Source organism: Aptenodytes patagonicus, chromosome 3 (assembly GCF_965638725.1).
Source record: "Aptenodytes patagonicus chromosome 3, bAptPat1.pri.cur, whole genome shotgun sequence".
Classification (NCBI taxonomy): domain Eukaryota; kingdom Metazoa; phylum Chordata; class Aves; order Sphenisciformes; family Spheniscidae; genus Aptenodytes; species Aptenodytes patagonicus.
Window position 1 is genome coordinate 111,418,613 of NC_134951.1, and position 26,975 is coordinate 111,445,587.

Here is a 26,975-nt window from a genome sequence, read left to right on the forward strand (position 1 = left end):
TGTACTGCATCTGTTAAAAAGGTCAGATTGAAGGCAAACTACTCAAAGAAAATTGAATTTGAAGGGCTGTATGTTTTTGCCAGCAACAGTCCCTAGTGTGTGCAGTTGAGCTTCAAACACTCTTAAACTGTATCCAGATGACCGATTTCAGTATGGTTTTATTCTCTGGTCACTTCTGATATACTTCCCTACCCCTGCAAGCACAGGGAAATACAATCCACCAATAACACTTGCACGGATTAGTATTATTTCACAATATTAATTGAAATGGAAGCTGTTAAATAACAGTCACTCTGGCAGAGCCCTGCTCCATCCCACAGGGCTTTAGACTCAAGAATACCAACTAGTTTGTTTCACAGAAGGCAAGTCAAGTCAACGCTCCTGCTGGGCACATTTGAATCTTGGTGCTCAAAGCCACCCGATACACCATGACAGAAAATCATTAGGGCAGACTAGTTGTGAAACAGCTTGGATCGGTTTTCTGAGCAGAGATGAGACCTCTCGCTACCTCTCCTCAGCCTTCTGTGCTTCTGCGCCTGGGTGCCAGGAGAGGAAGGCACAGTAGCTCTCAGGTCTCCCTGCAAGATTTGGCTGCAGTGCTGCCTTAGACCTTCAAGCTGTACTTGAATTCTTTAAGACAGCTAACTGCTTCCAGATTAGTAGTAAGCGCTAATTCTACGTTTACTTGTAAATGCTTTTATTGGTCAAATTTGTGTTCTCATTTGCAAAATATTGTGTGGTTCAGGCCAGTGTGTTTTGAATAGACAGGAAGAAAATACAGAATCATTCACTTTGTCTAAAATAGATTCCTCTCAGAGAAGACCATCCCCAAACTTGTTTCAGGTTCAGTATATTAAAAAAAGGTTGCTTATTCAGAAGGAATCAGCTCACCTCTTCAACGACAGCTGTTTACAGGCACCAGTGTGCTCCCTCTTGCACGAGTCTTGATCTCTGGCCATTTGTTTTTGCCTTACTTCTGTCCCTTGTGTGGCCTTATATTTCAGAGTTGGAGATCATCCTCTCTCATCTTTAATGCACATGCAGACATCTGCTGTGGTGTTAGGGAGCACTGCCATATACTGATATAACTAAATACTTCCCCAGAGACTGCTCAGTCACAGCGCAGATAAAGTAAGTGGGAAGGAAGTTTGCTATATGATACCTGCCAAACCGATTTTCAGATGTGAGTAGAAGGCTCAAAGCATTTTCTCTCTCCCTTCTGGAGCAGATCTGCTTGAAGGGGCCCAGCCTCAATGAAAGGAAGCACATCAGGTCTCTGCTAAGCAATCTTATGTTACAGCAGCTCATCCAGGCTCAGTCACCAGTGAGAGCTGGACAAAAAACAACCGCCTGTAGAACCTTTGTATTTTTGAATATGCCTCACAGTTCTCAGCAATCTGAGACAATGATAATGAACACAGACAGTAAGCGAGCGCATCCTTGCCCCGCTCTGCACGCCAGGTAAGTGCACTTCAGCCTACTACAAACACGAGCTGTCCACGCTGTCAGTTTTACTTAGTATAGAAGATGATAGGCACCGAGACACTAAATCCAGCACAAAAATGGGTTTGATTAGCTACTGGTCTGAAAGAGAAAAAAATCTGGACATAAAAGGTATAGACTTTAGAAGCTTTAAAATGATAGTTGAATGCCTGTTACATAGCAAAGGTTGTTCTGAATTCTGATGTCACACTTCTCAAACCTTAAGCCCACAGCTATCAGCAGCTGTTGTTCATCACCTACTTATCTACACTTAGATACAAAGATTCAGTGAAATACTATGACAATGTGAAAGAGTAAAAAATTCAGCTATGTGCCAGCTGTAAAGCCTGCCATCAATTCCCCTCCCCTTTTTCAAAATAATGATCTGGTTTTAGCAAGACACAGCCAATCCTGCATGTAGCGCAAGGTTTAATACTAATGAAGTGTTTGTGGGCTAGTGATAGCACCTGCATCTCTTCCTGCAGGGAGCAACTCTCCCATGAGCCTGAGATTTGGGTTTGATAACCACCTTGAGTGAATCCAGTCTCACTTCTGATACACTCTGGTATTGGCTAACGGGCAATTATTTGGTACAGTACTACAGTCAGTAGTGCAAAAGTCAGTCAGATAATCAGAAATAATTCTAACATTTCTGTTAGCAAGTAACCGCATATCAGATTATTGTACTAGTAATAAGAAAGGACTCCTGGCTCTGTTATACTTGTTCTTATTTAAGTGAGCCAGCTGAGCACCTGCTGTTCAGACTGAGTTTCCTCTAACAAGGCCAAATGCACCGCTGTTGGGCCAGCTGAGCTGTTTCTTGGGAATAAGGCTCGCTCTTTGAAATAGTAGCTGCGGCCTTCAGGAGAACCCAGGATCCAGTGACACTGTGATGCTCAAAACATTTTGTTTTGCTCCAGAGCCATTTCTTGGTGAAACTGCTGTCCTAAAAGCCATTCCTCCTTAAGTTTCTCCAAAACCTCCATTTATCCCACACCGAAACCAGAAGTAGCTGACCTAAACTCTGCTTTTTAATTAGCCAGTTAGAGCCCATGAAGGGTCTGGATAAGAGGTTCAGAACCATGGAGATGCCACTGATAATAAACAGAACTTACACTCTGCCCCCCCAGCTGAAGCGCTTTGGAAAGTATCTGCTGCTGGTATGGAAAAACACTAGTATGGTCATCATCTTCTCATACAGCTCCAGCTAAACTAACTCCCACTACAACCAAATTTGACTTCTGATTTTTAAACTACAAACCATAAAGTCCTGAAAAATCCAAGCCACTATATGCAGCCTTTGGACATCTTATACAACTAAACAAGACAAGACTTCACATACATTAAACAAAAAAGTCAGGCATTACTCAGATTATGAATGAAAAAAATATGAATAGAAATCACACTTTCATACGAAAAAGGAAGTTAAACCATCATTTAGTGAGAAGTAGAATCTGTTAAGTCTAGCATCACAGTTAGATCTAGATCCATAAGGGGCACTATTCATCACCACTGAGTCAGCAAGAATTGCTTGGGGGCAGGGATTGATTGGTTCAAGACAGTCAATCAAATGTACATTGTGTTTTACAGCACATATGCATTAAATGAAGATACATTTTTGTCTAAGAGGAATGGCAAGATCCTTCTGGATACTGTGGGAAGAGACAAGGAATAAATCCATATTGATTTCAGGGTAGCTTATTTTGAAACACTGAGAAATGATGCCACTTGTTTTACTTGCTGTAATAGCACTTTAAGGAACATAACTCACACTAAAACCGTCTTGCTTAGGATTAGTTTTCTTTCATGGAAGAAATATCCTGTGCAGTGCCAGACAGCCCTGATGGTGTTATGCCAATGCTGCTAGAAGAATTAGCCCCATTACAATTGTCAGTTGTCTTCTGGAGAAGAGTATTTATAAACAGATCTACGCTGAGTGACAGCTCTTTCCCCTTGCTAGATCTAGTCCAAACTTCAGTCTTCAAAATAACATCTTAAAATCCAGTCAGGAAGGTAAGAAGGACGCTCATGCTCTCCCTGTGTTTAATAACTGAATGTCTGCAGCTTTGAGGATAGGACTAATGATAAATGAGATTTAAGTGATGAGTTTCCGTCTTCTTAAATGAAAGATAACGCCTCTTTGCAGCAATGGTTCAAACCACTGCAGATGATCAGTGCAGAGGGAGTCAGCACAGAGGAAAGGTGAACAGGAACATGAGAAGACAAAACGACACTCAACTGCCCAGCTACCGAGTCAAAGGTACCAACATGACAAACTCAACTATATGTGAAGACTGACTCACGACTGTTTCAACAGCACAAAAGAGGTGCAAGGAGGGAAACCGACTGCTTCACCTTGCCTATGCTGCCTGTCCCAGCAGCTGCAAGGGGCCCAGAATCCCGCTTGCAAAGCCTCCTGCCCCCAAGGCTGAGCAAGGGGCTCTGGCTGTGTCAGCAGCCCAGCTGTCTGCCCCTCACAGCAGCAGCTGCAGCCTGCTTTGGGCCCAGGGAGGGCCAGGCCCTGGAGGCAGGTGAAAAAAGAAACTGCACACTCAGCTCTGAAATTCCTCCCAGTCCCTGACTTGTCCCCCACTGGTATTCACTCCGCGCATCCAATGCAAAACCCGCTTTTGCCTCTCCTGCCAGTACTGGCTTCCTGGCAAATACCCCATCCTTCTTAACACGATCCACGTACTGTTGCTGCATTCCTAGTTGTCCGTTGCACAAGAGTATGTGACCCTGAGGTATTCAGATAAGCGATGTCAAGTCTTCCTCTGCAGCGGGGAAAGGCGTAGCCCAGCTAACATTTTTCCCACTGTCTGTATGGCATCCCTCGCTCAGTGCGATTTCATGAGCTTGGGTTGCAGCTCTGCTCCAGCTGAGCCCAAGTAGTCCCACGCGCTTTTGGACTATGGCCATCGCTGCCTTGTAGAATCTCATCTCTGCTCAGAGCGCGCCTACTAACCTTTCAACTTCCCCACATGGAGGAAGTCTAAGAGCAGCTTTATCTTCCAGCAGTTCTTAGGCTCTTTTGCAACCAAGCCTGCATTGCTGGGGTGAGTTTGTATGTCAATACATTTGTATCTCGAGTTCTAGGAATTCTTGTACAGTCTCAAGGGAACTAAGGTCCACCCCTGCATTTTCGTCTCAATGGAATTTTTTTGCATCACCCCAAGTCTTTTGTGGCTGATAAAGCTTTTTGCAGTGATCAGAAGGCATTCTTAATCTTTCAGAGAATCCAGAGACAAAGAGGGATTAAGTAATATCTCACACAAACTGAGCAGCAGAACCCGCTGCAGAACACAGATATAATTAATTCTCCTAACTTCACCACTATATCTTTTCCCTTTTGAAGCTAAATAACAGAAATAATTGCTTAAATGATTCCTCTTAAAGGTGCACAAGCGATTTATTTCTCAATTTTTGCCCTTTCCAGTAGATTCTGATTTCTGGTCTCAGAAGTGAATGAATTCTTCCTATTTTAGGAACAATTTTGAAGTTACAGACGTCAAACATAAAAGAATAAGAAAAGCCTACTCCATTCTCTAAAGCTACAACCCTGTCATAAAAAATTCAATGCCCGCAACCAGATCATGGTACTTAGCAATTCTTTAAACTACTTCCTTCTCTATTTTCCTCTGTGGAGATAGCTGCTGGTTTTATTTCTTCATGTCTATAGATGGAGGGGAAAAAACCCAAAACTGATAATTTGCCTTAGGAAGAAAAAAAATTAGAATTCAAAATAAGTTTTGACATGGAACATCTTCACTTGAAAGAAGCAACTTGGTGCTTTACATTTCAGGAGAGCAGGCTGTAATAAACCTAATCAATCTGAAAAGTGGTATGAAACACCACTAAATGCATGAAAGATTTTCATACAGAAGGAAGGCGAGCTGTGTACAAAAATACATCTATCTCACATTCTCTCTGCCCTCAATCTTCCTCCTGTACTGCAACTTTTTTTTTTTTAAACAAACATCTGAGAAGCACAACAAATAGATACCTTTCAAAAACAGTCACTAACTTCCATCACAAACTTTCACGCTTTTGCATCACTACATAAAAATTGGAGGTTCACCACCACACAGCAGTAATGGTATGAGACAGCAACAATTCTGGCTCCTATTTTATTTAGGAGTACCTTCTGAAATACCATACATTAGATTTCTAGAACTCTATTTTAAACATCACTTTTGAGAACAGTGTCTTCATTAACTATTAACCAGCACTTAATTAACCACTGAGTCTAGAAACAGATGTGAAAATTTCCTTCTCTTCTTCCTGGCTATTTACAGTCCCACCCATTCCCACTTGAATATCACGCACAGATCTAGTTCAGAGTGTTCAAGGTTATCAGATCTCGCACCCACTGTCCTGTGACTTCTCAGAAAAAGCTAGTTTACTTCAAGACCTAAACATAAACATCAGGTTAGAGTCTGGAAGATAAAAGTGTTTTAAGGCTCTAAAATGACACTATCGTATCTGTGTTATATCATACGTATCACATATCCATCACATCGTAGGGAAATGATAAGATGGGATGAAGCTCTGGACTGCTGAGGACCACAAACTTTGTATCAGTAGACATTGCCAACCCAATTTTAGAGAGGTGACAACTAAGAATCAGAGAATTTGGGTTGTTTAGACACTTCTACAAATAAGTACTGAACCTTCTGAACATCCCTCCAGCAGCAGGTAAACCAAGGTCTGAGGAGGGTTACAGCAGAATGAATATAATTTCTGCCTGATAGGCAATACCATCTCCACCTACTCATTTAGGGGAGGGGAAGGAGGGGGCCAAAAACCCCCCAACAAAACAAAGAGAAGCTTTTGTGCAGAAGTCAAACACAGTAGTAAAAAGTGGGGTTTTTTTTAAATACGCAAACTCTTAATCTAACCAGACTTGAGGAAATCTAATCATGGCTGTTATGGACATTTCCAAATCAGAACTTTAGTGGAAAGAGAACTCCATCCAGAATTGAAGTTGGAAACATATTTAGCTCATTAAATTAGTGAAATCCTTACTTAACACCACAGACTATTACTTTCCACTAGACATAAAAGTTGGTCTTGAGGTGGGACTTTCAATCCATTCAAAGGTGAGAAGATCAGATACGTGTTACACCAGAACTTACCTAAGAAGGCAGGAAATAAGCTGCTACAGAAGGGAACAGATCCTCCTCCAGGAAAGCGACCACATTTGCTTTCAACCAGGAATCCAGAGTCACCCTTTACTGGAGACGGCAGGCTCCTGGTTGGAAGAGATTAGTAATGGAGGCACACTGAGTAGGGAGAAGTAGCTTCGTATACTACACCAGTTAACACATGGGGCCACATTCATTGTTTCATCAAAAGAATTAAAAGCTAATTATGGTACATGCAACAGAAAGACAGCTGATCTTGATACACATTCTCTCCAAACAACAAATGCTTACAGACTCTGCTGACAACGAACAAGTGAAGATAACCCAGGAGCTCTGTGTTTGAGCACAAAAAAACTGGGAAGCTGCACTTGCTGCAGCTGAGATGCTACGGCCTAACCAATAGGATGTCGAATACAAAGCAAGAGCCAGGAGTTAACCCAAGAACCAAAAAATTAGAGGGAAGAATGTTCTGTTATAATGACCCAATTTTCAGTGTCCCCGCTTTTGGTCATTTCCTTTCTGTTTTGATCCATCAGACAGCTGTCCTCAGAAAGAAAGAACAACTTCTGTACCTCTGAAATATCTGAAACAGGCACTCACAGCTGTTACAGACAGGTGACAAGCAGAATCATTCAAGAAGTCTTGAGATTAGACAGAGAAGGAATTTGCAAGGCCAGTTTAAGACACATGTCCTCTTTGAAAGTTATGACCCTGGCCATCATTTGGAATTACAACTGTGTGTTTCCTTGTATTGTTGCAGTTTAGAGACATTAAAGTGTGTCTTTTCTTTGTACTCAATGGACTTGGGTTTGTGTTAGTGACAGAAAAAGATCCCTCCTCCCCAAATCTTCCTGCACCTCTCACCTCACTTCTGCTAAGAGCCAGGAGAACAACTCTGTGGTCTGCTGCTCCTAGGACAAGCCCACCGTCTTGAAAAGCATAAAAGTAAAATGCTAATAAGTGAACTATCTGTAGATCATACGTGAGAAAGCTTTCAGTTGTGCTGCTAGCATCTGTGGGTAAGCAGAGCTGGGAACTGGATTTTTGTAAAGAGACAGAAAGAACATGGTCTAGTGCTACACTGAAGCATGTAAAAACTTAGCCAGCACAGAGATCTCCTTTTGGCTCAGCACATGGGAAAAGCCCAAGGGAAAACAAGGCATGAATGCGTGCACCTAACGCAAATGAGAAATTGCAATCTTCATTTGGGTGTTGAGAATGTGTTGCAATGGGGCAGGAGGTGAACCAGCTTGGGCATACGTATAGAATAAGCTCTAACTGGCACAGAGCTGGGTGTATCTACTCAAGCCAAGGTTGGTTTTTGTTTTTTTTTTTTGAGTCTCAGCATACCATATAGCATTTTCTTCACTATAGAAGAAAATCATCTAAGTCTTTGCAGAAGTGCACTGAATTGTACAAATATCAAATGGGCTCCGTTCTTCAACCTTCCAGAGGTTGTCCCCTCAGTTGTGTCACAGAGAATCCCATCACAGACCGCGCTGTAGGGCTTACTCATGTTTGAGTGTCAGACTTGTCCAGGATTCCTGTTCCACAGGAGCGCTGCTGGTGGCGGCTGCTAGAACGCAAGTAAGGACTTAGCAAGGAGCGAGGTGGCGGGGGAGGAGTTGTTCCAACTGAGCAATGCAAGGCAAGCAGCAGGCGCTGGATCTCAGCAAATATGGCTTCTGGGAGCTACAATCAGTAACTCCAGCTGGGCCATTTGCTTAGGCTTCCTGCCAAAAGATTTATAAAAAGAACAGTAAAGAATGTGCAATGGCTTTAAATATGAATTTCAAATACAGTGCAGCCAATATCCACATTTGTTGAGGCTTCCATCCCTCAGCTTTTCTCTAAGGCTCAGCAAGGAATGCAAGGAGTTTCTCCTGCTGATCTAATTTTATCCTCTCAGAGAGATGCACCAGCATGAAGGAATGAATTAGAGCCAGTGCAGTTTCCTAATTACTTCCAGCTCTCAGAGACCCAAAAGATACTAGGGAGGCAAGCATAATATAGCAAAGCTGACAAACCAGCCTTTAATTTGTGTATTGCTATACATGGAGGTCTTATGATAATTTACTAATAGGTGATCCCAGCCTTTACTCAAACTAGTGCATGTCCTAATATCATAGACATTTCTGCGAGTTTAACTGCAACAGAGTACAGTGGCAAACAAGAATGGCTGCTACATGATAAGTGAAATATGCAGGTAGTTTCCCCATCAGACACATGAACTGGTTGCTCAAATGCCAGCAATGACTATTTAGCAAGATGCAACTTTCCATTACCTAGTAGGTTTTCCATATTCTATATCTGAAGCACGTTAGCATGACTGGAGGTGGGTTTATTCAAGTTCACAGGAGAGCTGGCCCTGTCTGTACTAAACCTGTGCCAGCCACAAGGAGCTTCATTACCAGGGTTCAGCAGCCTTCCAAGCACAAAAAGGAAATCCAATCATCAAAAGAGTTTTTGTCCTTGATACGACGTATAAAACCTCACAGTGAATATCAAAAGTCACTTGTTCAAAAAAGTAAGTTATACCACAGAGCATAAAAATCCCGCAGCGCCAGCACTGTAAACAGGTCAAGTGTGGTAGCTGAATCATTTATTTGATTCCTCAATTAGTATACACATAAGCGTCCGCTGCTTCTGCGACACCTGTATGAGATGGGGTACTGCAGCTAGAAGTGAGTTGGAACAATCACAGACTTTGATCTAATTAATACAACAGGCTCTGTCTCCTCCTTCTGTCCTCACATCTGTATGAGAGACTCGAGACAAGTAAAAAATGTGGAGTCTGTTGGTTTTCTTTTTTCTTGGTTTGACTATCAATCTTAAATGGCAGTTTGTATCCAGGGTATACACCACCTCTAGTAATACCACGATCGCTAAAAAACCCCACAATATTCAGCGTACATACCACCTCTAGTAATACCACGACTGCTAAAATCAAAACACCCCCACACACACACACACACCCCCCCCACCCCACCCCCCGACTAAACTGCAACACTGAAGTGATAGTATAAAGTCTGACACAAATCCATGCCCCCCCACTAGACAAGGCTCCTCACTTGCCTTTTAAGAACCGGGAGTTATGTGTACTTTCAACTAACAGGATGGGCTTGTCATCAGGGTTATCGGAGCTCTGCAGGGTCCTCCTTGCAGCAGAGCAGGTCTCCTGCTCAGCGTTTGTCCAGAGTGCTGCTCTGGGGAAGCTGGAAGCAGTCCTGCAAGACACTGAACATCTGCACACACTTATTTATGGCACAAATTCTACTCCAATCTCAAGATGTTGCTGCTTCACAGACATGCTAGAAAAGGTCAAGTTCAGGAACTAACAGTTTAACAGTGAGCAGGCAAACAGAGGGCTTGGGAGGGCCAAAACCTTCTCCTACCCAAAGGTCACCAAGATTCATCCCCTAGAGAAATTTAAAAGCATTCAAATCTCTCATGGGACATACTGTCATTCTAAGCCTCATGACAGTGCTCTTATAAACAGTTCATGATGCTGATCGTGCTGTGAGGCAGCTAGCAAGAGAACTGTTTCAATACACAAAGAAAAAAATAAATCAGTCAAGACAGCCTGAAATTTCTCTGAACTCGGTGTTTTATTGCTTTGTGATTATTAGTTACACTTTGACACAATGTACTTTGGAATAAATTGGCACCTACTACATAATTTAAAAATTTAGTATCTTACAGTTCACATAATTGGCACTATAGAGAAGACCCAGAGATCTGTCATTTTGACCCAAGATTAAAAGAAAGATAAAATGTTTACATCCTTTATTGTTGGCAGGTGAACTTTCATTGTGGAAGGCCCTTAAAAATAGTGAACAGAAACTAACAACCTAAATGCCCTCCAAAAAATATATAAAAACAGTATCAGATAAATCACTCCCTTCTTTACACCAGTCTTTTTGCTTTGGTACTTTTAGTACCCAAGTGCACAGTAACTCCCTCATCTCTTTTAAAGGGAAAAAAGTAACATGGTCAAGTCTACAGTGACTACTTTGGGTGACAAGAGGAGAGACTCCCACACACCATCCTCAGCGCCCATGCAAACAGCATTTTTATCAAAAGTGACGTTGCCTCAGGATTTAACACATCCCAAGAGGTTTATAAATACTAAAGGTTTTTTTTTTAATTATTTTTTTAAAAAGCAAGAATTATTTTGAATAAATAAATGACAGCTGCAATAGCTGCATTTACTTTGGTGACCAGTTATCTATACGCAGCATAAGTTATCTTCATAAGGCAAGTGATGAGATAGCATAAGTGAAGTCCCTGAGGATCAGCATCTCTGTGCTCAACATGTTTGTTTCAAAATGTGTGTAGACAGCCTGGAAAACAATCAGTCCCAAGGCATCTGCTTTTTAATCTCCAAGCACAGCTGCAGACCACACAATGAATTATTTCTGTACCTCTTCTGTAGGCAGGAATATGTAAATAAAACAGAATAGGTGGTGGTGGGGAGTTAGCTCTCCTAAACCTGGACCAAGTGCTCCACCTTGTGTTAGTCCTTGGCATTCAAAGCGAACCTCTCGATGCCTGCTCAATAATTGCAGGTCCAGCAGAATAGCTCATGATTTCTTCTGCCTGTGAACTAGTGTTGTCCATGGTGCCATATGATTGCTGCTCCTTATGGGCAAGCATCGTCCTTTCTGTAGAATGAGGATGCAAAACTCGGGGGACGTACATCTGAAATCACAAGCGTTAAGGATTTTACTAGTCTCTCAAAGTATAACGTTGGGATAATTCACCCAGGATAATTTTTCCCCTCGCCACTCTTCTTTTCATCCATTTCCCATTCTTCACCTTAACACCTAAGGCCTTTTGCACCCTAACGCAGGCTTCCTGGTGCAACACTCACCTGTACTTGTAGACTGTGGCACAAAGACCTCTATTTCTACCTCAGTCCTACATCCTTTTAAGTGACGTGGCAGGTAAGACCTGCTACACGTCACAACTTTCAGAGTCACAAAGCAGTGGTAACTGACTGCATTTGGCAGCTGTCCAGATGTGAGGATCGGTCTGGTGTAAGGCCCAGAACACACCATACAGAGCTGCTGAAGTAGCGTGTCTCAACTACTCCTAAAACGTCAGCCGAAGGTACTTCTGGAACACCACCTGGGAACAGTCAAGGAGCCCAGCTGCAGAACTCTCTGGTCCCACACGCATATGGGAAGTCCCACAGTCCATTCAGACTAATATGTCCTACACAAGCTCTTTGGTAAGCAGGGTGAGAAATTAAGTTTTTCTAGGAAACGCAAGAGAATATTAGTAACTTTTAACTTCTTACAGAAGATGTTGGGATGGTTGGTACATCTGTGTCATTTCCTCTTTCACCTTGCATGTCTTCTATCTGTAACCAGTAACAGGTGGGGAAAGGAAGAGAGACAATATCAAATTGGTAAGTCAAAACAATATACAGAGATCGTAAGCGCCTGAAAACCTGCACAGAGATATCTCTGTGCAGTACTGGTACTCTCTCCTCCAATCTTCTTGCATACTTCTTCCATACTGCTCTTTCCTCTCAAATTCAGCTCCTGTAACACTGACAGACTTTCCACCGTGCCGAGCAGCCTACCTCTACGATCAGCCCTCTTTAGCCATCTTACCGGAATGAACCTTTGTGGACGGACGTTGCTAGCAAGAAGGCACAAACAACCCAGTAGGAATAGCTGGTGCTACGTCAAGCACATAGGTAGGTGCTGAAAGGTGTTAGGTATCCATCACTTACCTTGTAGTTCAGTGGGCTCAGGTACTTGAAACAGCCAAAACAAGTATAAGCCAAGCAAATAACAATTGTGATGTTGACAACTAGGAAGGTAAACATGGTTGTAGGTGCTTTAAAGCCTAGAAAAATATCCAGAGAATACAATATAAAAATACATAGCAGGAAAAAACAAAACAAACCAAACAAACCTTTACTTTATCTTCCCCATTTTCAGAAGCCAGTTTTTATTTCCTTAGAGGACTGGACACACCACTTCCAGCCACAAACAGGAGAACCTCATTATGCACAAAGCTTGTTGACTGGTAAAACTGCTGAGCAAGCTGTTTCCCCAGTTTCCTTAAAGGCCAAGAAAGGCGGCTGCAATACGTGAATAATAAACAAGACTCAGAGTGATTCTTCTCCTCCTCCCTCAGTCATCTATTCTGGACCCACTTCTAAAATACATTTCACAGATCATTAATGAAAGCAATAGATAGAGTCCATTTATTAAATATGATGATGACACCAAACTAGATGGCTTGCAAACAACCCAAGGAAAAAAGTAATAGGGGGGAAAAAAAAAAATCAAAATTACCTTGATAAATTAGATGACCCCACCCTCTTTCAAGGAAAAAAAACCAACCAAAAATAAACAGTAAGATGAAATTGTATGTAGAAATTGTAAATAATTACAATTTGGAAGGAAAAATGAAATGTAGATATGGGGGATAACAAGCATGTAGCACTGCAGAATACAACTGATGATTACAAGCTGGAAAGCAGTCAATAGTGTGATGCTATCACAAAACATGGGAAGGAAAAAAAAAAGGTAAGTCTCTGGTACCTATACAAAATCATTTGGTGCTACCGAACCTTCAACTTGAGCAGCCTTGGTCTGTGTAGGACACCATGATAAAATATGGACAGAACTGGGAGGAATCCAAGGAAAAGGAACAAGAAAAGAAACTGAGTAAACATGAACACAGCTAAAAGGTAAGTTATTCTTGAGAGAGAGAGAGATTGAGAGAACTATAGGAAAGAACATGGTAGCAGCCTCTAGTATGGGAAAAGTTATAACGATTACAGTGACTTACTATTCTTCAGGTCCACTGGGGAAATATTCTGAAGAAATTAATCTCATTTTGCAGCAAAAGTGACATAAATAAGATATTAGGAAAAAAAAAAACCCAAAGCTAGCTGTTTCCAAGCTTCTTCAGTCAAAAGAGGCAACACCAACCCTCAAATATTTTTGTGGTAACCCCAGCATATGGAGTGGCATAGAACAGCCAAGTTTTACTTTTTAGCAGGTTATATAAGCCCTGTGCAGATCTGTTCATGAGAGGGGGAAAAAACCACACACACACACACTCTCCAAAAAATCCCCACAAACGTGTCACTGTTCAAACCAAAAAGGGAAGTGAAAAAAACCTCCCTATGGGTATTCTGGAACATCCTTTAGAAGAGGTTGTTTTTGTAAGTGTAGGTTACATCAGTATTTACCAGCTGGTGAGGCATATCTACACCAAAGTATGGTGTGAACCACAAGGCAAAACAGCAGAGATCAGGGAAAAAGCAATCTCCAAAGACCAGTTTTCCCTGCCCTGTGTCCTCAGCACTCCTCCCTGCCAACAGCTCTAGAGAACATGGGACTTAAGTAATCCCAGGAGACAGGGCTTGAACTGCAGATAGTACCATCGCCTTCTCTGTTGTGAGAGGCCCAGTGGTGCTTTTGGTGTATAACGGATGGATGGCATGAGAGCTGAGGAAGAAAACAGTGACTGAGAAGGAAACAGAAGAAACCAGTACAGCCTATCACCTTCTGTATGCAGTCAAGTGATATTTGATCCTGACTGAGAACTGGGACAGAAGTCCTTCCAGCCTTACTTTAATATAATGAGTGGCAAAACAGAATTTTATCACTGTACTCTGCAACCAGACTGAAATATCCATACCAGGCAAACTATACAAATCAATGACTAAGCAATCAAGCTTTACACACCACAAACTGATTTATTCTGCAGATAAGGAAGCAGAGCACTCTTCCCCCTCCTTCCTTCTCTTTGGCACAAGAAGCAGCAATGAAATCAATGGCAATGAAATCAAAATCTCAAGTTCCTACCTCTCAGACTCATACCACTTGGCTAGACTGCCCTGTGCACTAACAAATCACTGAACAACATCCTGTAAACAGGATCCTCTATACTGACCAAGCCAAACATGATAGTCTGGTCTGTGTTTTCCATTACTAAGTTCCATGACAAGTGATGGTTTTACCACAGATGCAGAACCAGAAAACTTTATTATAAAGATTTAATTTTTACTGCACCAGGATTTCGTTCATAACAATTAAAGAGGGGCATCAATTACTGTGTGTTTGGAGTTGATTCTTCTAAAGCATGCTCTAGAAGTTCTGCTGTTATTTTAGAGGACATAGACTTGTTGGTCTTCCTGGTTGCAAAGACAGCTCTCAAAACAAGGGGAAAAAACCAAGCTCTCAAACATACAAGTAATGCAGAGACATCTGCTCAAATCTAAGGACAGCCCAAACCAATAGTTCTGAGTGCCTCTTACATCCACAGGGAGCTAACTCTAAAGTTAGATGACAGTCTCCCAACAATACCTTTTTTACTACTGGTATGCTAGAAAAATACAATGCAAGCATAGTCATTTGTCATCAGTGCTGTGAAAGCAGAGAAGAGTGCAAAATACAGTTAGATACCAAGGGCCTCCTTCTCAAGAAGGGAAGCTCAACTCCTTCTAGCATCACCAGCATCCCTGTTCCATGCCAAATGCTTCCTCCTATATCATGGATTAAAAGCCATAAGCTATTGCCTACTTTTTCTGGTGTCAAAGCTGTTAGTACACCACAGCCAATACTATCAATGCCAAGTATTTGCAAAATACAGAACATCACCATTTTTAAAATAAATTACACACAAAACGTGAGTTTTTAAATTACAATATGGGAAGAAGAGTCACTGTCTCACTGCAGTCTTGCATGTAAAGTTTGACGGATGATGTAGAACACAGGTCTTACTAGCATTAGCCAACATTTTAACAGTTCTTTTCTAAATGACAGCTGTACAACAGAGGCAGCAGCCAATTCACCCAGGCAAATTAAACTTATGCACAGACTACACAAATGCAGGTAGTGAAGCCAGAGACCATCTTACTAGAAAGAGCTAATTCTGAAGAGATTTTTGTTTTATTTAATGATTTTTACTGTCTGTCACTCCTCAGCCCAACTGGCCAATTCAAACTCTACAGATTTAGGGAACATGTGATCTCCTGTAAAATGAAGAAACATGAAGCTCCACGCTAACAGTTTTAAGTTAACATATCGGCCATCTCCATCAGAGTATCTTATGCAAACTTGCGTGAGCTGCAAATGTTGTATAATTCAGTGCCACAGGTAATCACCATGACTTCCCATTTATGGAAGCAAAAAGAAAAGCTCATAAAATCTATGAAACTTGACATGTAATTTAGGTAAGTTGGCAAGAGAGGTAGGAGTAGCTTCTCGGTGGAAAAAGAAAAAAAAAAAAAAAACTTACCTAGCCGCAAAAATGAGAAAAAATAGAGCCAGAAAAGGCAGAGAATTGGAGCTGCAAGGGCCTGATTCACAGCTGCAAAGTGCATCTTCTTCTCCAGCTTGGCAGGGAGATATGCATAGTAAAGGTTATAACGGTCAACCATGTGCTTCAGGAGTATATATATTAAACCTGGAAGGAAAAAAGGGAGAACCAAGGAGAGGCTGTTGAAGACTTGATAAAAAGCAGCAATTCTGTGAGGAGATCTACACTAACCAGGTGACTGAAAATCTAGATACCAATGGTGGATACAGCCCAAATATGAATAGGGTACAGCTGCATGACAGCAGCCTGCTCCTAAGGTTGTTGCATCCCCAGCCCAAGACCCCTGGGGTCTCCCCATCCCTCCCCCTCTCCGCACACTTCTCTGTGGCACCACTCGTGCTCCCAGGGTCAACCCAGAGCTCCTTCCTAGTGCCTGCACATGAGGCCAAGCCAGTAGGGAAGACTTGGTAACTCCTCCAGCACCGTACTGGTAAGGAAGAAAGGTCTAACAGTAGCTTAATGTTAGACCTCTCAGCCTTCAACATATTAATGACTGGATTTCAAGTCAGCTATTTCTTATCCCAAAAGTGCCAGTTACTGCTGTGACAGCTATGAATTGCAACAGCTCTCGTATGCAGTAGCACATTCACATATTTACAACTGCACTCGAAATGAAATGTAAATAAATATCAAGTACAGTGTTACAAAAAAAATGGCCACATTCTCCCAATGATAAGGTTATTGATTAAAACCAGTTCTGAACAATGTCTAATTTAACTAATTTTGTTGTATCTAGCTCTCTAAAATTTTGGATTAGAAGAGGAAAATAACTATATAAAATGATTTAGTACTACTTATGCCTGATAAACAGGTTTCCAGAGTGGAAATATCTGTAGTTGCTGAAATGATATTTTTATGCATAATACTTATGACAGTCCAGAATATCTGTGAATGAAAGATGCAATAAAATAAGATGTAGATCATGTCACAGTCACTAGAGATGGACAACTGTCCATGAGTTCTAGACAGATTGCTAAGTTTCTTGTGCACCCATACAGGATTTAATGGCTGGTACAGGAAGAAGAAAGTAGTCAGAGCCAGATATATAGGCAACTTCAGGCAGAAATGTTAAGTCTTGTTCATGGGACAGAGATAAACTAACTGTATAAGAGAAACATCCTAGAAAAAGGAGATCTGTGACTCAAAAGATCTGGAGACCTTCTCAGGGTCCTGTAGGACTGCAGCTCCACCTACACCACAAGGCAGCTGTGCTCCACCCACATGCCCTGAACTCCTTGTTAACGGTTTTCTAAGCCAGCAAATCTACCAAAGTATGCAGCATTTCCTTTTCCAGTCAAAGGGCAGCTACGGTGTTCACCAAGACCATGTCCCAGCAAAGCAGTCAGCACATCGTTGGGTCACATCCCTGGGGTCAGGACCATGGAGCGCACAGCTGTCCATAGCACAGTGATGACCACAGCCCTTTTTCTCATTCTCATTCAGGATGTGGAATTTTAGACTAACGGTTTGCGATGCAGAAGAGCTGCAGTAGCGAAAAGGACAGGTAGTTTTCCAGTCTCTTGCTACTGGATTAACATGCGTATTTTTGTGCTTCATTTTACACACATCAGTCAAACTTTAGGACAACAGTTTTTTCAAATGTGCCAAATGTCTCAAGTCAAGTTTGGCTGCTTAAAGTGGACCTCCAGGCTGGGTACCCTCTGCAGCTTGTTTCTCCCAGACCTCAAGAACCCAGAGATAAAAATAATCCCCTCATCCCCAAACCTACCTAAACTCCTACACTTAACTATTAAAAACCACCACCAGAGCTACTACACTCAAACTTGAGAAATAAAATAAGTATCTAATAGACATTAAATATACTTTCAACTTCTAAAGGCAGTACAAGACAAGAGCTAAATAATTCACCATCTTCTGCCCTGTTTTTCCACAAGAAGGGAAGGAAACTTGGATCCAAGTCCTAAGGATTATCAGCATTTGAACTGGAATAAGAATGCAGAACTGGGCCTTCCAAGCCTCCCACATGTGCCCATCTTGCTCACACAGTGCCCACAGCTCATCAGAAAACTTACCAAAAGGGACAATGATGGGACACGTAATGCTATAGGCCATGATGACAGTGAACACACACAACATCCAGGCATACATTGCTCCAAATTCATATTCAAATGCTTGTTGCTAGGAACAAAAACAAAACAACCAAAATTCTCATGTCATCTATCAACGTGTCAGGAATTAAGAATAGATTCACTAAAGCAACAATTCACCTTCTCTTATTCTCTCCCTATGAGAGATCACTATTTCCCTAAGAGGCATAAATGATGTAATCAGAGAGATGGAGTATTATGTGTTTTAAGCATCTGTACTTACAGAAAATATGCTGCTTCTTTCATAGCCTTAAAGTAATTCCTCAGGGAATCTGTTTTCATCTACAAGAAGCAACTTCTTAAAACCACAAGGCAGAAAATAATTGTGCCAAACTCAGAACCTTCATCTCACTGCAGATTCCACTGAATCTGTACTGTTCCTTGTGTTGGCTTTCCCAATAGGGAAAGCTCAAGATATCAAAGCTTTGGTGTGGTCAGTATTCTCACTTTTTCCTCTTGGGATGAGGAAATCAATATAAACCATTTCAACCAGAGCAAGGGGTAATATGCAACAGTTAACAGAAGTGAATTTTTAAAAGATTCTTTTAAACATGGAACCCACCTACCCATAAAAGAGAAAACAAGAGAGAAAAAAAGAAAAAAAGACAAAGAATGGGGCAGCTGTATACAGGCTTAAGTTCCCATTGTAACACCTGGAATTTCAAGCTGCAAGACAACACATCATCTGGAAGTGAAAGTCTACCATTTTAAATGGAATATAGACGATAAGTGTATGTTTTGCTAGGTGTATGTTCAGATTAAAGTAAGTTGTGCACACCTGCAGGCTGACAGAAAAAACTAACTATAGACAGATTTGAATTTAAAAAACCCCGAAGTTTAGAGTATAAGATAAAATCAGAATTATCCTATAAAATCCAAATCATAAAACTCTGACTTGGAGCTACGAAGAGAATAATACCTGAAATTCAGAGCTTGGGTTTTGATTTTTGACCATCTCTGACTTGAATAAATACCTCCCTGTTATCTGTGCTGCAAATGAAGGGAATATGAATCTGTCATGGATGAGTGAAACAAAGGCCAAACCAAAAGTGACAGGAGATGATAATTAATGGTATGAAGGATGGGGGCTCCCACTGTTTCTGATAAGGATCAGTCATTTAATTGCCTCTTGCTAAGGAGGGGCTCTAATACCTGTTTAATGTTTTTCCTTTCTGCTGTGGACTTGGCCATTATCATGCGTATGGTGTAAAGGATGAGGCCAGGCAGGCGCAGCAGCTCCATCCCATTGCCAATGAAAGCAGAGGCAATCACATAGTTCACAAAGAAGGCCCCCTGGTCAGGCAAAAAGACACATCTGCAAGGAAAGATATCAGACGCTGACTGGACAAGCAAATATAGCATATATACAATGGATCCCTATCGCCTTTGGAAATCTCTTACCATAAGGATAAAGCACTGGACACCATAAGAAGTGGCTAGAAGACTTCGATAATCTTGTTGAAGAGTACTACATAGCTATAAATGCAGTAAGTGTAGTATACTGTAAGAGCCTGGCTGAGTTGCAGTTCGGATGAGGAATAAACTGTTCACGAAAAGACACAGCAGTCTGATGGGTGGCTGATAGCAGACAAAAGCATCATTTGATGTCTGCCACAGCAACCCAAGACAAGATGAGATAAGACTGCAATAGAATAATTGTCTCTCCTAGCTTAGTAACTCCTAATTGTCTTCTTGTTACTGATTTTGAAACAGCATTTGGAAACCTAACTATGTCCTAATAATTGCATTCTACTTTTTCCCTCCAGCCACAGTCACAAGAGCTTCTAATAAGCAACATCTGCAAATTTGCAATACTAGTGTAAAAACATTCATGTTTCTAAAAATCAAGAGTCAATGGATTTCAGGAAGAGAACTGCTGCAGCTATTTGGTCTCACTGTAATCCTTGGGAAGATCCCCTGTCCATGATATGCAACAATCCTCAGTACATTTTCTGGTACGCTCTCACCTGCATCATATCATCCTGTCCTTTCTTGTCTTCTACAGAATTTGTAAGGTTTTGGGAAAATAACTGTCTCTATTGAATGTTTGTGTACATTAGCTAGCAGGAAAAAAGTATGGATTTCTTCATAGCAAAATCACTTGCATTCTCCTCCCCTTATTCAGAAGCTCAACATCATCCCACAGCATACCATCCCCGAGCAAATTTTAATAAACACTAACCAAGGTTAGTCAACAGCAAAAAAAAAAAAAAAAAGTCCTAAGTATTCCTTTAGCAAAGAGTTGCTAATACTTACTCCAGCCTAACTGCAGAATCAGACGATTCTCTGTCAAACAGCCAACGGAAAAAAAAATCAAGGCTGAAAGAAAGATGTTTAATGTAATTCAGTCTCCAATAGCCGAGTACTGTGTAAAATTGCTTCTTTTTTAAGTAGTTCGGATCAGGATAGTGGATAGAGAGAATTTAATCAAATAATCTGAACACTACTTTAGCTTTATCACAGTTACTGATAGTCATAAACAGGAAAAAAGATACAGAATCAAACAAAACAGAAATGTCTACTCATACTAAAGTTTTAATGATTCATTTTTAGCAGTTATTATATAGATAAGACAAATACATGTTACCCAGTTAGCCAGGGAAACAGTCAAATACTGTAAAGGTGGAAAGAAAAGGACAACTATAACTCAAGTATAAGACAGTCAGAAAACTGGGTTCTCAGCTACGATGGTGAGTATGGGCAACTTTCAATTAGTCATTGATCTTACAAGGTCTTAAATTTCTTTGCTAAAAGAAAAGTCAGCCTTTGGAAACTTTAAGGGCTATGAGGTCCTCATACGAATGTTGAACATTGAAATCTAATGCGTAATGACAATATAACCATACACGCTGGAGGGAGTGGGGGTACATCAACTATACTTCAACTAGCAACCAGAAAACAAAGTAAGTTGTCTCATATGATAAAAATACTCAAACATTACTCCGTTAAACTATGATTCTTTACCTCGTCAGACCAAGGGAGGGCAGAATCAATACCATGAAGATCAAAAATATGTAGACTTTATGCATCATTATCCTGTTCTCTGCAGATCTACCAACATAAAAAGTCACTGAGTCAGAAACTCATATGAAAGACTTCCACACACGAAGGATCTTGCCCAGAAAATGTCAGCACCCGTCAGACTTTCAGCTTCCCCTTACCGTATCACATTGTTACAAGATACTCACAAACCAAACATCTTTAGGATATTCACTAATTTGGACCAAGCAGGCTCCCAGTATTTTTTTGGGCAAAGAAAACACTTCTGAACACTAATCCAGGCTCTGGATTAGCATCACTACAGGACTGCACCACAAGCAAGGGGATGTGCGACAATCACAGCTGGTCTCTCATCCGATGATACTCACATCTCGCAACAGCTTGTAAACAAACAGCTCTTCAAGTGTTATGCCAAGAGGGATTAGGCAGTTCGTAAAAGGGCACCTCTGCCAAGAAACCAGACACTTTGACAAGCTACTTGACTGTCCTTGCCAAGTGTCAAGTCTTTGGGAACAACATGACACTACTAATGCTATACTACTAATGCTATACCCCCACTACGGTAGAAGGAACATCTATCTAGTGACACACTGTTGCCAGAAAAGCGCAGCGATTGCTATAAACAATTCAGACTGTTAAAGGTGGTATCTGATAGGGCATTAAAACCTCAGGGGTTTTATTACAGGATCATGTAGCCCTTGGGCACTGTGGGACGTATCAGTATAACTATACCAAGGCTTGAAATCAGATCTGTGATCACTAGTGACTTTAGAAAACTATTTCAACTGACTGAGAAGGGCTCAAAGTTCATGTGCCTAGTGTAACTACCAAAAAATGATTGATGAAAAGCATACAACTTTTATCAATAAATAGTAGATTCTGGACATGATGTCTTACAAGGGAATGCTACAAAAAATTAAAAAGTCAAAAAAATATTGACCTTAGAATATAAAAAACAAACAAAAAATGGCTGCAGGCATTATGGAAAAAGATTGAGTGAAGTTGAGTGAAGCTGGGATTCAGTGTGCAGTATCATGCTTTTATCTGACTGTAGGTAAACTGGAGATGAAATCTGGTATGCCAAACCAAGCTGTGCTGAGTTCTCCACGTTAGCAGCACGTCACTGTGCTTGACATCTCTGGAGTGCACCGGTCGTATCTGAAAATCTTGCATCAACACATCTGCTGGGCCTTAGTCCCATAGGTCTTCTTAGATCGCTACTAACAATATCGAACAGCAACTGAGTTGTGCACCAAGAGTTACATGCAGACCATTTTTTCCACACAAAACAACAAAAAGATGGATGCCCCTTTTCTAAGTAGCATGCCAGCAGTTGGACCACTTTCTGTTGAAGTGGGATTCTGGGGTTCTGTGGTGTTCTCAGCCTGGAGGTGATCCAAACCCACACCTCCTATCTTCCCAGAAAGAGAGCTAGTTATGGGATCAGAGGCACTTCCCGTGCTCCTATTGAAGCTACACGCCCTGACCCTGCTTATACGTTTTTTTCTGACTAAACACAGAGGCAGGGAAGCATAAGAATATCGTGTGGCAAGATTACACTTGCTGCACTGATTACAAATTACTTAAACTCCAAAGTGTCGGTTATAACATTAGAAAGAGACAAGAACATGACATTCCCTGCTACAAGAGGTCTGCAGATTTAAGAGCTCCATGAAAGATAAGCACTTTCTCCATTTATTTTAGTAATTCAGCTGATAAGGCCAAAACAGAGAAAAATCTTGCTTACTTTGTCCAGTGGGACTCCAGCAAAGTTGAGTAATAGACAATTGTTGGTAGCAAAGCTGAGAAGGACCAGAGCAAGAGCGTTGGGAAAAACTGACTGACGATGGGATTCTAGTGGGGGGAAAAAAAAAAGTAAGAATAAGTATTAAAAACATTTTAATGCAGCAGTGGTAGAACAGAGGCTGCAATATTTGCTTTTTTGTAAACTATAGCAGGTTGGACTTGTGGAAATTATATTCAGATAAAGTCTTAAAATGAGTGAGTGCTCAGCACTGGTGTGCAAGACAAAAAACAAAAAGTAGGATTGGGAATTAAATTCCATGAGAGTGAGGTCTCACAAGCAGTTTTTATGTAGTTTACACTAGCTTGGGAAAGTATTTAAAATGAACAGTTTGCAAGAGACTTTAGCTGCAGTCAAACTAGGACCAGATTTATATGCCATCCTGTTTTGAATCCAATAAGCAAAATAAAACCATGGCATTTTACTTCAGAGTTTAAAATCTGAATTCCCCCTTTCTCATCATAAAAATCAAAATACAAGTTGGACTTGAAATTCCATTTTTGGCAAAGGTGTTTGATTACAAAATTTAGAATTATGTAAATTTGGAATGCAAATTTTTACTACAAACAAATAAGACATTTATAATAATATAAAGTTTCAGATGAAATTACTTCAGGCTACTATCAAGGAACAAAAGAGGACTAAAGACCTGATTCTGGATGCATGCTTTTTAATCAGCAGTTATGTAAAACAATCCTGAGAATTCCAACTGAATTTAGCTTATACACATTGTTTCACTGTCTTAATATACACCTATCAGTTTATCAACATTTTGGTCTGATACACAGCTATATCCAAACATATGGTGATACTCACATTAAGGTAGTGAATAGGTTTAGTGACATTGAACTTGTCCATGGTTGAGATTATTATGGAAGGAGTAGTAAGGAAAAACAGCACAATAAAAAGAAGCAAATTAATGCAAGCCCATCTAAACCACCATTTCAGTCCATGCACTGAAAGATTTTTCCTGAGAAAAAAAAATAAAAACAAAAAGGACAAAAACAAGCAGTAAGCATTCACTGTTAAAAAAAAAATATATATATACTATCTGTCAAGTTACAGGTGGCACTGCTTTTTCTAAACTGAGCTTTCATAGTCTCAAAGTTATATAACAAAGCACTGCACAAGTTCCAGTTGCTATTAGAAATAAAGAAAACTGTGCAACCTTTCTTGAACGATAACACAAATTGCGCTTGCAGAAGAACATAGTCTTTCATAACACAAACACAATGTCTAATGTAGTTAAGGTTTGGGATGAAACACTTCTACTGTTTAATAATATGGAAGTACCAAACAAAGTCAGAACAAGAAGAGACACGAGATAGAAGAAGATACAAAGAACTTCTGCAAAGAGAATAGCTGTCAGAAGCAGAATCTACCGAGATACTGTGATTTGAAAAAAAAAAAAAAAAGAAACCACCCTGCATCCCTTCCTGCCATATTAAAACAGCAACCGTAGGTCTTAAACAGGTAAAGTTCTTAAATGTTATCTGAAATGGTTCCCAAAAGGACTGGAATCATTTGAGCTCCAGCCAAAGCCAAGTATTTAGAACAGACAAAACAGAGATACAGAGGCTCAGTAACATCCCCAGTTACGACAACTCTCCTTTTGTGAACCTAGGTAAGAAACTTGGCAAATCCCTGTGCCTCCGCTTCTTCAAGGGGGAGGGAAGAAAAGAAAAAGAACAGAAAAAAAAAACAAAACAACAAACCCCCACCATCTTCCCCTTGCAGAGATGTTCAGAAAAGCTTTGTAAGTGCTTCAACCCACCGAGTTTCAACGATCATTTCCTGTGCCCATAAGACAGTGCTTGAAGAAAGGAAGAGGAAACGAAGCGCACGCATGCAAGAACCCTTTCATGAAAAAGGCAGATTAAACTGACCCTACTTGAAAGCAGCTTGCAAGAGATTTTTAATTCATGTCTCAAAATAACACGGCTGCAAAAGACACATCGAAGAATCATGGTTGCTTGCTTTATAGTTAAAGATTCTGTACTTTATTCCCAACTGCAGAATTGTAGCTCTAGAGAAAACCTCGCAATTATTAGAAACAGATGGCATAGTCACCTTAAAAGTAATTTTCTATTAAAATCATTAGGAAAAAGAAGTTACATACAGTAACTTGTGCACGTTTGTGTCTCACTTGCAGTTTTGGTTTGGGCAATGGAAATGTCACAACAAGTTTACTGTTATATGAACAGGGGATTATATTAACCCAACCCTAAGTTATTTGCAAAGCAGTTGGAAAATGTTTAGTCATTTTTAGCCTGTAAGCATGACAGAAGGCAGCACAGAAACGGTTTAATTCAACAAGCATTTATCTGTTTTTCAACACTCTTCTGTAAGCGGTGGGTGAAGTCAAGGAAATTTACTGGTCAATAAAAAGATGTTAGAAGACAGACCATAGTTCACAGAGTGGATCAAATTATACTCGTCATGTGGCACCTCAAAAAAAAACCAACCCGTACTTGGAGAATACTCAGCACTAACACCAAGTTGCTTTCCTCAGATCTCAACGGTACATATGCATTAACCTCAAAAAATGGAAATGCTGAGGCACAGACATTAATTAGCTGATTTTTTTTTTTTTTTAGTTAACAGGAACAGCAGGTACCAGAACTTTGGGGTGGCGAAACTCTAGTCAGCCTCTAAGAGGCCTCCCCAACCAAGGCCAATGAAGAACACCAGTAATGGAAATAAAGATGCAGATCAGCCACATCCAAACACTACATAAAGTCTTAGCTTATGGTTAAAGAAAAATGCACTCAGCCCCCTTCTCCTGACCCCATTCTAAACCTACATTATCATAAATAAATGGATGTAAGACAGGAATCTTACCAACAAATATTCTCAGGATAAGGAGCGTATGTAACCTCCCAGTTTGATATGCACAGCTCCCTGCTGTAGGACGATGGCTGGGGTTCTCCTTTACACTTAATACTCTGACATTTGCAGGCATTGAAGTCTTTAAGAATACTGTAAGGAAGAAAAAAAAAAGAGGAGGATTTTTCCAAATTTTTACACCTGAAAATGCTGCATATGTAATGAGAAAGACTGGGAATAGCGATAAAGGTTTTTTTGCTTTTAATAACCAGAGACCAAGATATAAACATATAAACAGTTACTACCACAGGTCCATGAGATCTGACGAAGTTGGAAACAAAAAGCAGTCCTGGTTTGAACTGTTCAGTGCTTCTACCAACGCGAACAACAGCAGTGACTCATATTAAAAAAATATAAGAAGATAAATCAAAGCTTGAGAGCATTGGAAAAAAATAAAGACAGCCAGTTCCCCAAACACCTCTTCACATAATTACAGCTGTTTTCAAATCAAAACAGACTGAAGGATTAGTCTTCACTCTCATTTCATTACACTAGCATCAAAACTAGCCAATTTTGCCTTGAGTACAAATTCTCAGAAAAATTTTTATCATGCTGGTATTCTCACAATTCAAAATATTACCCTCTTTCACCCACTCCTAAAATAATCACAATTCTTAATTTTATCTTCTAATATTATGAGTTGATTGACAATCAATGTATTTAAACAAAATTTAAACATGTCCAGAGTAAATGCTTTCAAAGATTTCTCAAAACACAGCAACAGAAGTGCTAGGCATATATTCAGAGATGCTGAATATATATATTAAAAATATATAAAATATATTTTATATATACATACATACACACACACACACCTGTGTGTGCATTACTGAGTAAAGGAAGTTCCACTCCAGATAAGCTCTATTACACTAGCATGGAAACAGTATATATTATATTTGAACAGGTAGACTCTAAAATTCCTGAACATGCTTGTTTCTCAGTTGTGCTCTTAATATAAAGAAAACGGAGAACCACACACACTAACACCAAACAAAAATAACCCCCAAAACCCAGATCTTTACCTTACCAGAATTCAAGTAGTGATGTCAAATTCCCAGCATCTTGCAGCAGCAAGTATTTAAAAAGGTTAATTATACTTTGACAGTTGTTTTTTAAAAATACATACAGAGCAAGCTTTAGCACTACCAGCCATACTACCAATCACCATCATTAGCCAAGCTTCTACATCCATCTGAC

General features: G+C 40.4%; 1 protein-coding gene across 1 annotated transcript in view; it reads right to left on the minus strand.

Annotated features, from left to right (window-relative positions):
* Positions 1–10,210: 10,210 nt before the first annotated feature.
* Positions 10,211–26,975, minus strand: part of TMEM63A (transmembrane protein 63A) — a 33,369-nt gene continuing 16,604 nt past the window's right edge. Inside the window, exons 13-23 of the mRNA XM_076334672.1 lie at positions 25,734–25,871; positions 23,709–23,862; positions 22,836–22,942; positions 21,053–21,139; positions 20,345–20,407; positions 19,241–19,403; positions 18,014–18,119; positions 15,900–16,067; positions 12,370–12,485; positions 11,929–11,991; positions 10,211–11,327 (exon numbers count right to left, since the gene is read on the minus strand). Of these exons, the coding sequence (XP_076190787.1) occupies positions 11,157–11,327; positions 11,929–11,991; positions 12,370–12,485; positions 15,900–16,067; positions 18,014–18,119; positions 19,241–19,403; positions 20,345–20,407; positions 21,053–21,139; positions 22,836–22,942; positions 23,709–23,862; positions 25,734–25,871 (1,336 nt within the window). The 3' untranslated portion in view covers positions 10,211–11,156. The remainder of the gene's footprint in view (positions 11,328–11,928; positions 11,992–12,369; positions 12,486–15,899; positions 16,068–18,013; positions 18,120–19,240; positions 19,404–20,344; positions 20,408–21,052; positions 21,140–22,835; positions 22,943–23,708; positions 23,863–25,733; positions 25,872–26,975) is intronic.